This window comes from Amblyomma maculatum, chromosome 3, assembly GCF_055883805.1.
Source record: "Amblyomma maculatum isolate TAMU_Amacu chromosome 3, ASM5588380v1, whole genome shotgun sequence".
NCBI classification, from domain to species: Eukaryota; Metazoa; Arthropoda; class Arachnida; order Ixodida; family Ixodidae; genus Amblyomma; species Amblyomma maculatum.
This window is the reverse complement of record NC_139346.1, coordinates 64,834,030-64,844,251: the sequence shown is the minus strand read 5'-3', so window position 1 is coordinate 64,844,251 and position 10,222 is coordinate 64,834,030. Positions and strand designations below refer to the sequence as shown.

At 44.5% G+C, this 10,222-nt stretch overlaps 1 protein-coding gene across 1 annotated transcript in view; it reads right to left on the bottom strand.

Moving 5' to 3' along the window:
* Positions 1-2,996: 2,996 nt before the first annotated feature.
* Positions 2,997-10,222, bottom strand: part of LOC146194883 (uncharacterized) — a 216,110-nt gene continuing 208,884 nt past the window's right edge. The window contains exon 10 of the mRNA XM_084597579.1: positions 2,997-7,544. Within this exon, the coding sequence (XP_084453705.1) occupies positions 5,876-7,544 (1,669 nt within the window). The 3' untranslated portion in view covers positions 2,997-5,875. The remainder of the gene's footprint in view (positions 7,545-10,222) is intronic.

Below are 10,222 nucleotides of genomic sequence, written 5' to 3'. Positions count from 1 at the left end.
CTCGCTGTTTCGTGAACTGACAGAAAGCGTGAATTGACACAAAGCAGACGCGTGTGTGCGGCGCCCCCTTCGGAGCCGAGGGAGAGAGGCTGCCCTGCGGGTCAGTCGATCGGGCATTTTGCTTCGGGAACTGAAAGAAAGAAGTCGTGCGTCTGTTTTTTCCCTTGTTTAACCTCCCCGTATATTGTAAAGTTCAATACAGTTTTTGTCGTTTGTTCTCATGAAAGTTTCACCGTGTCGTCATTGACTGTTATCACAACAAAGGGAAAACGGGCGTAGGGCAGTGGTATGTGGCCTTGCACTGCCAGCAGTTGCAAACAAGGTTCTGTATCAGCTACAGTGCATTGGGAAATACTTGCCAATTTTAGGAATCGGTCGTTTGCAGCATCAATGAAACATTAGCAACACAAAAAACAGTCCACAGCCATGTGGCCTTTTGCGTATCGTTTCTGGGCAGCTAATGCGATTTTCAAATCGACTCCTGCAGTTAACTTTACGCCACGACATGGTGGTTTAGTCAAAGTACAACTTAGTAAAGCAAGATCAAAGATAATGAACTGCATGCGACCTTTTCCAGCTGAAACCGTACCGAAAGCAGACTCGTCCGCTTCTTGTGCAGAGGTAAGCACCGCGTTCCCATCCAAATCCCCGATCTCGCCTGTTTCAGTCGCAGGGTGTGGGGCGCAGTTTTCATTCGCTGTCTGGTCTTGAAACATTTGTGCCTGAAAAAACGATCGTAATTATCGCTTTGCAAACAGAGAACTAATATTCAGTACCTCTCGCCTAAGTGCTGTCCGCCGAGTGTAGAGAACTCGTAGCCCAAATTAAGACTTGGCGCTCAATCAGGATTTGTTTCGTCTATCATGTAAGCCGGACGACCTGAAAACAAAAACCGGCCACTTTACTACCCACAAATACAGCTGCCTAGAAAAGCAAGCTTTCCCTTGTACTCACCTGTAATAAAAATGAGTGCCGCAAACCCGATAATGCGTCGCAGACTCATCTAAATCCTTGCGGCGTATCCGCCTAAACCAAAGGGCTCTGTATCTTGCAGACAGTTCCGCCGTCTTCAAGCACCGACCATGTACGGTTTTTGGCACCATATAGAAGCCGACTCGCTGAAAATTTTCGCCGGGCTTGTTCTTCAATCTATTTGAACCGCAGATACCGCAGTTCACCATATTCACCAAAGCCATCCGGTTCAGAGGCAGATAACTCAAGCGCAGTTGGCTACTCGTTATCGCACAGCACGGTCGATGAAGACAACACCGAAGCAATCCTAACACATGCTGCACATGCTCAGTGCCACAAGATAGAATGCTACCAAGACCAACCAAAACAACGCAAGTCGACTGCTGCTACCCAACCACAAAAATAACGAGGCCACAAGAAAAACAAGCAAAATGACCGAGGCGCTGCAGCACCGCGTAGCGGCAAAGTTTCAGTGCATAATACACCCTATAGACTGAAGCCTGCATGGACTAAAAACAAAGCCTTTTTTGTAGCGGCTGACAATTAATACCGATTTTAAGACGAGTCAGTCAGAATCGAGTCTCCGGCATGACGTCACTGCAGGTCGTCTAACAGTGCACAGAACGAGGTTGACTGTTCTATTGGGAGCATGAAAGCTTTTTTTTTTGTTGTTGTTGTAGTGTCATCTCAGATACCTGATCAAAGCTGCAGGTTTGTTTAAAACGCTTTACCGGGACAGTGGTGCCAGGTAGCACCGAACATTAGAATAATGTTATAAAATTTATATCTAAGTTGCCTGAAGGTTGCCTAACATTTTCTCACATCAAAACATTAGCAAAATGTTGAATAGACTTAACACAAATATGGACTTTTAAATGTTTTATGTTGCATCAAAAACATTTTAACGCACAAATGTTTCAATATTGTGTTCTGAACGTTAGTGCAATATTTCAATCATAACTATAAAGCAGCATAGCATATATTTTTCAAACACCAAGCCCCAGCAATTTTGCCCTTTTTCTTCAAGTAACCATGTTTCTTCAATAACTTCTTTGCAACTAGACTTTCAAGATGATGTCCGCCATAGAATACAAGCACAGCCCTAATATTTTGTTAGAAATTTTAGCTTGCTATCCATTTGCCACTAACACATGGAACACCAGTCAGCAATGGATATAAAAGCTTGACTATTTGTTCAGAGGCGAGTAGGATTTGTACTCTATTATAGAGTTCAATTGTACTGTATTGTCATCTTTGCAAAGTATGCAAGCTCATGTACCACGAGCGGTGGGCCTACAGCTTGTGTAAGGTTGCTTTAGATTTTCACGAATGTTACATTCATGTTGCATGCATGTTAGATTTATATAGTTTAAATGTTTATCGAAACATAACATTTGTATAATATTGCTAAACATTAGAAAAAAGCCCATTAACATCATAATAATGTTCGACTGAAACGAAAATGTAACATTGCTCCAATATTTCGGTGCTACCTGGGTTAAGACAGAATCATTACAGAATCGTGCAATATGGCCTTTTTTTCCCTATGGTACGAAGCATGTGTGCCCACACCACAGAGCATACTGCTTTGCCTCCATCCCCTGGCCAGGATCAAAGCCAAGTGCCAGATACGTAAAATTGACATGTGTACATTGTGTACTACTTAATTACTAGTAAGAGGGCGAGAAAGCAAAAGGCAGGGTAAGATTCTGTTGGTCAAATTTTCATAGAATTAGGGAACCAGTCATACTTGTGCATTTTTAAGTAGCAGCTTTTGCTACTCCCGCGTTTGCCGCTGCTCTTGGTTGCACTGGTATAATATTTGAGTGCAGTGTTGGCAAAATTGTCCAATGCAATGGTCTAATGCAAGTTTCCCAATGATTACAATAAGACTCCTAGATGGCTCCTATCATATGATTGGTGGAAATGGAGTACACAGAACGATATCTGATAACTTACCAGTACCTTCATCTTGCCAGCAGCCGTCTTCATACAAATGAGACTGGGATGTCTTACGCATAATATATGAAATTATAAAAAATTTATTTCCATCAAACAAACACCAACAAGAAGCTATTTGGCTCCATTGCACATAACAATAAATACAATGTATAAGTCTAATGAACGTGAAAGAATAACATAACATGAACGAGGAATATGCTAACAAAACCATGGCACGCACTTCATACCACTGAATGATACTTTTTGGAACAAAAACTTCTGGAATAAATACTTGTGAGAACAACCTTTTTCTAGAATTACCTAAAAATTGCACAAAACCACCCTTTCTTCAGGTAACCAGGGAGCTGAGCAACTATCAAGTACACCTTCTCCGCAGGCATAACCAAAAACTCAGATATGCTTTCAGGAACTGTCACCTTGCCTAAAATAAACACTAATTGCACAAAATCGCTCTTGCCTAAGTAACTAATAAGCCAGGTAACTAACACGCAGAATTTCTCTTGTAGAGTACAGATAATAAACTGACAACCTTGACTATTTTTAAAGTGAACATACTAATTGCATAGCATCTTGCCCAATGCAACTAGCAAGGCAGGTAATCAATAGATACAATTTCTCTTGTATAGGTACAGTCGCGAGTCAAAAAAGGTTAGCACACGTTATGGATCCCTGGACCGAGGCTGATAACGAGAGTGCCGGCCGTTCCCATTCTTCAGTATTAGGGGAGTTCAGCAAAATTTATATTTGCTGATATAAAAGAAAACAAAAACAAGCCAACGTTGTTCATGACTATGCCACTTGCACACTCGCGCAAGGGCGGTATACTTCCGATGCCCAGGCAATGGCTCGCTTGATAAAGATTTCTTGAAATATATGCCACTTGCACAATCGCGCAAGGGCGGTATACTTCGGACGCCCAGGCAATGGCTCGCTTGATAAAGATTTCTTGCTGTCGTCACCCCCTCTTCTACAAAAATGAGAACGACCCTATAAGCATGCCTGCGAACAGCAGTGCCACGTGGTGAGATATCACAGCTCTGCGCGCTCGTCATTTGTGCTAATATTTTTTACTTGCGATTGTACACACAGTAGACTGCAGGTGCAAATAACCTCCCCCTGGTGGTTCTAATAACAGAGGCTGCAGCAATGTTAGATTAATATTTGATCAGCTCTCGGCACACAACGTGTAGATGTCTTTTGGTGCTGTGAATATTCTTAAGAAGCAAATGCTTGCAACAACACCCACAACACCAAGTTAGCATATCATGTCTTTTGAGAGACGATGACTGCTCACCTTCTAGAAGGGAAATTTCACCCACTTCCACATTAAGTAGTAACTGCAATAAATGCACTGTTTGTACTGATGCACGCATGTACAGATGCATATGTACATGATGCATACACTGATGCGTTCATGAGTAATAAGGGTGATAGAGAGAAAAGGGGACGCAATGAGACTCTTCTACAAATTATTCCAATTCCTTTCTAAACAAAAATATTTTTTCTCATTTTTAGAACACAGATCATTGCCCCTTCACTTAACCCTCCCCATATTTTGAGAGTGACGCTTAAGCAACACTTCCTCTTGGACTGCCCTGACTTTGAGGTGCCATGAAAAGTCTGCCACACAAGAATCGTAATCAGCTTTCTTGATTAAATGCACCTACAAGAGAGTGTAAGAGATGTCTTCACGGCAGATTCCCGTTTCCGTAAAAGAGCCAAAGTTGTTCGATAAATGTCTGTATTACCATAACCAGAACGTTCTTGAGCAGAAAAAAGTTGATACATCTACTATGTGAAGACCGATTGTCAGGAAGCACCTGGGGCCATTGAGGATGAGATGGGACCAAGGAAATGCAAGGGAGCACAGGACAGAGAAAGATGACACTTGGTGATAAGTTATTATCCTATCTTTCCTTGTGGTTCATCTGTTCAATTATGCGTTACTAGCCTGCAGCCTTAGTTTCCTAAACTCAGAAAGGCCTTTGTTATAAATACCACACTAATAATGAAGAAATTAACAAAGTGGCTATTCTTTCTCTAGTTAACAAAATGCAATGCTGTAAGTACACATCTTAAATCAGTACAGTGTAAATAATATCCTTACTATTTGCACTAACTCACATAAGACAGCTCGAATTTAGTCTACAATGTGGCTAGTAACAATGTCACTATAACAACAATCATTATACGCAGTTACATTTCTTTGAGACATATCACTGATAATCATCAATTTAACACGCCAACTTGAAACTATTGTATTCCTTGCGGCACAAATGACAATAATGTTCCAAGTTTCGCCCTCACTTTTTGGCATGTAAAAACAAGAAGTTTCCAGTCATAAATGCACAAAACGCGATATCTCTTCATACTTTGCGCTTTCAATGAAACTGCACAGAATAACGCAAAAATATTCACTCAACTTGTCTTTTGTGCACACAGTTGAAAGCTCGAACACTGAACCTGGAATACTACACAAAGCAAAATGGGAAAAAAAGAAAAAAAAAGAAGACAAGTACCGAGGACCAGCCATTCTGCTTTAGCTATAATGGTACATGGTGGGTCGATATGAAGAATGGTCCAGCGCAAGCAACTGGCGGCCAGCGACCTGCATCTCACTTAATTCACGGTGTACAGACAGCAGGCTTCAAAGAGCTCACAAATGCAGTGCTCTCCATCTACAAAGCTTAGAACAGATGCAATGCAGAGCAGCACAAGAAACCAATTCTGAAGCCTCCCAGATGTCCACATAAAAGCACCGGCAACAGTTCGCAGAACAGACAACCTCCCCTCTGTAATAAAGCTTTCTTTAGGTGGCCAAATCCTCTATCGCAATAGCAACACTTTCCCTTAATAAAATTTCTATCCCATAAATGAAGTCACGAAACCACAAGTGCTGCTGACTGCAAACACTTATTCTGCAGTGGTGGCTTGCCTTTTCCTACTTGCTTTGGGGAGAACCAGGCAGTGCAGGAAGGTGAGGCCACGTTGTGGGAGCTTGGAGCGAAGGTGGTGAAGCATGTAAATGCCGCATCTGCCAGAGGGCCGGTGGCAAGGCCTGGTAACTGTTCACGTCAGCACTGCTGAGCACACCGTAAGGCATGTTTGCCACATGCGCGCCCGTATTCTCGAAACACTGCTGCTCCTTGTACCTCGCCAGTGCTTCTTGGCAGGCGCTGTAAGGGTAGGGCCATCTCGGCTTCTCTGTCGGCCGTCCTTCCCAGGGACGCACCACTTGAGGCGACTGCGCTGGGTATTGCTGAGGGTGGTGCTGCTGAGGCTGCTGGAACGATGCACGTGCTTGATGTGTCTCCTGCTGTCTGCTTTGAAAACTGCTACTCGCGGACAACCTCACTTGGGAATAATCCATTTGTTGCCCTAACATGCCCTCTGTTTCCAACAGCGCTGCGACGGAAGGCCCTGTTGGTCCCATTTGCTCAAGAGGAGATTGCCCGGTGCCACTAGTACATGCGAGTAGAGCCTTCACGTTTTGCCACCTTTGGGGATTCTTGTGCAGGTAATCCTTCATCCATTTCAATGCTGCGTCACGAGTTTGGTTCACAATTGGCCCTCTGCCTATGTTCGGCCTCTGCGCAGCTGAATCTTGAGGCACATCACCCTGTTCGGTCACTGTGGTTGCCTGGTTTCTGGACGTTTCCTGCGACGTGTACGAGGTATGAACACTGGATGAAGAAGTGTTTGCCGCACGCTTCCCACGCCTGGTCCGCTGCTGTTGCAAACGAGTGGTGGAGTGTTTATACGGTTGCCGTGCCTCAGTGACCCCGGTGTCTGGCTGCAACCTGGACACATCATGATGAACCGGTGCATTGCGATGCAACGGCGGAATCTGTCGTGAAGGAGGACCGGCAGTACAAGGATGTGGCAGTGGTGGCCGTACCTCTTCCTGCATCGTACCCCCACCTCCCTTGCCCTGCTCAGACGTGCTCGAACTCCTCTCATGCCACACGAGGTGTTCGGGTCCTAGTGCAGCGTTTGGGGGTGCTTGCTGAGCATCAGGTCGGTGAGACTGCGTGGTAAAATCCAACGGCACATCTGGTGATGCTCGTCTATTGCTGTTGAGCCAGCGGGTGTAAGCAGCGACCTGATTGCTCAGCAGGTCCCTCTGCATTGGACTCATACTAGTCAATGTTTGCTGCTGCAGCGGTGGTGAAGGACCACGCTGCAGCAGTGGTGGCGGCTGACTTTGCTTCCTGCGCACTTGGCATCCCTGGTGGTTGCCTGGGAACCACGTACCAGTAGCAGTAGCTATCTGCTGCTGTGGCAAATTCGATGGAGAGTTGTTTTGAGGAGACTCAAGATCCTCAGAAACGCTGTTTGCATTGCGTGCCAAAGGTGGCATTTGGTTTTTTGAGGGTGCAACATTGGACTGTCCCAAGCAGTGACTGCCCCCAGAGACGCTTTGCTCAACATTCGTGCTTGGTTCTTCGCTAGGAGCAGTGCCGTGAAAAGGCTCGCTGCATGCTGCAGAGTTGGCAGCTCCTGCTTGAGGCATCTGTAAGGTGAAACCGCCGCTGTGGTGCGTGTAGGCCCTCCCTGGCGAGGATGTGCTTTGAGTGGGAGCCGCAACTCCACATGCCATAGCTAGGCCCCTGAAAGTAGATGGAATCATAAAAATGAAAACGGGAAACATTACAGGTGACCAGTATCTACTATGTGCTGTGTATTGAAAGAATCCGGCGAGAACCGAGACATTGTTTTACATAACGCCCCTGTTTTCTTTCAACAGCATGAGGCCTCATCCTAACCTACTCAGTTACAGTAGTAAATGTGGCAGTAGAGCAGTAATCATAGCAGTAGTCAGTACAGTCAAATCTCGATATAACGAATCCCGCGGGACCGCAAAAAATCATGTTATTTTGAAATATCGTTGTAATGAAAAATCTGTGATTATAAGCCAGTGGTCAAACCTAGGTATGAAAATGACATACCTTTGCAGTAGGCACGTGTGTAAACAAGCAAAACCTCAAGTGAAAAGGTTGCACTAACTCCAAAGCTGATTTTTTTGAAGAAATCAATTATTTTCTTCTGCCGCGTGCAGCAAACATGACCGCGCACTACATTACACCACTACAGCACATACACCTTCCGCTTTCCGGAACACCTCATTGCGTGCGTGGTTGCACCGAGCGATAAAAGTACAAACTTTGTCCATGTGAAAAAAAAAAAAAAAAAAAGAACATTGCAGTTTTTTATGACCCCATCTTCAATGCTCCCTGAGCTTTGAAAATATTGTCTCGGGCTTTCATAATGATCGCGGCAGTCGATGGGGCAATGCTAGCTGTCTGTAGAGGCCAAATCGCTTTTCCCTGCATCGAGTTTTTGCAGTGAAAGCAGCTGCGTTCATATCTTCTTGGCACTTCGCTGGCTAATATCATCGGCAATTTCGCACAAACTTCGCAATAAGATAATCTGCGGCAAAAAAGAAAAGAAAAAAATCCGTTCCGCACGCGCGAGTGCACGAACGACCGAGATGCGTACGGCACACAACACACGAAAAAATCACAGGCACCTAGGCCTGCTGGCTACTGCGTAATAAACTGGTGGCGCTTCATGGTGGCACTAGGAGCTGGTCCTAGATGTTCTGATGATGATAGCTACAGCCCACGAACCATACACACAGAAACGGCGGTTTCTGTTTCGTTTCACGCGAGAGTTGCAAGCTGTGGCGCTGTTAATTTTAGCCAAATTCGTAATACTGATGTTCCAAAATTATAGAAATATTCTGAAATATACGCTATTTTGGAATTCGTAATTATGAAACAGTTTTACATTGGGAACATAGCAAATCTGCCGGGGATTCTTAAAAAATTCGTTAATTTGAAAAGTTGGTTAATGCGGTGTTCATAGTAACGAGATTTCACTGTAGTTAGCAGTAGTAGTAATAGTAGCAGTGGCTTAGCAGCAAATGATGTGATGCACCAGGCACAAAGTGGTATAAATATCCCATAGTTATTAAACGCTAGGGGTGAGCTAGGAATGAGAAATTCAAATATTAACTTAAAGGACAACTTGAGTTTTGTTTTTTCCACCTCCTCAGATTTCATTGAAATATTCATGACAGGTTCTCCACAGGTTGTGAATCTCTGCGAGAGTCTTTGTGCTAAATATCACAGTCCGGTAATGTTTTTTTGCCAGGCAAATCAATTACAAGATTTTCCCATTTTGCAGCTTCAGTTGAGGATTTTTCTATGGGCAACTTTGCACACATGTTGCATAGCTAAAATATATTCGCTCTCCTTTTTGCTGGGGACAAAACTTAAGCTTGCTTCTGGCGGCACTGCTTTGGTAAGGTCCCGCCATAAGGTGCTGTAAGCGTTGCGATTTTGCCTACTCTAATGATACAGCTGAAGCGGGAGCTTTTTCGACGTTCCGCTTAATACACTGGCTCAAACCCTGCTTCAGAGAGACGCGCCTGCAGTACGCTGTTGCTACGGCGTCGGACGTACACTCAGATGCAGTATATAAGCGCTGTCGGGTGCAATTTGAGACGCTAGCTTATTTATATGTTGCTCTTGAAATGTCATTTAGTGTGAAAAGTGAGTTGTTGAATCGGATTCAGGTCGTGAGTTTTCTCACTCGGGCGCCTACGCTGCCGACGCCGCCAGTTTTTCGCTGTATGTGGTTCGGCACGGCGACGGTGTGTCGGCGTTCCGTCGTGCCGCATGAGTTCGCAAAGTTCGCTCCATGTGGTTGGCCCTTTACAACTTCAGTTCCTCACATGGACTCGTGTTGAGCCAAACAACCTTGAAAAAATGAAGGTGTGCAGGGTAACATATTTTTTTCCCACCTGGTAATAGATATACTTTTCCTCCAGGACAACCCACAGTGTCCTCCTGAAGCATACGAGTTTCAAGATCCGATTGCATTATTCACTGGTTACCTTGCACATCCACATGAAGAGAAGGTATGAATATTTTCACAAGATCACAAGAAACGTGTTTTTTTTTGTGTGTGCGGCTGTTGCTTTCAGTGCTTGCCCTTCTTTTCATTACAGTCGAACCCGGTTATATCGAACTCGGATACATAGAATTTTGGTTATATCGAACTCGCGGAATATCCCCTTGAAAATCCCATGTACAAGTATAGAAAAGTCGCGTCATATATCGAACTCAATTTCACCGGTCGTTCGATATATTGAACTCCGCATCACGCACTGGAAAGTGTGTCTTTCCCAAAGATGATCGCATCACTCTTGGCCGCTTGCCACGTGACGTTTTCAAGCCACGCGCAGAAGGCATGAGAGGGAACAGTTCACTGACGGCTGCTC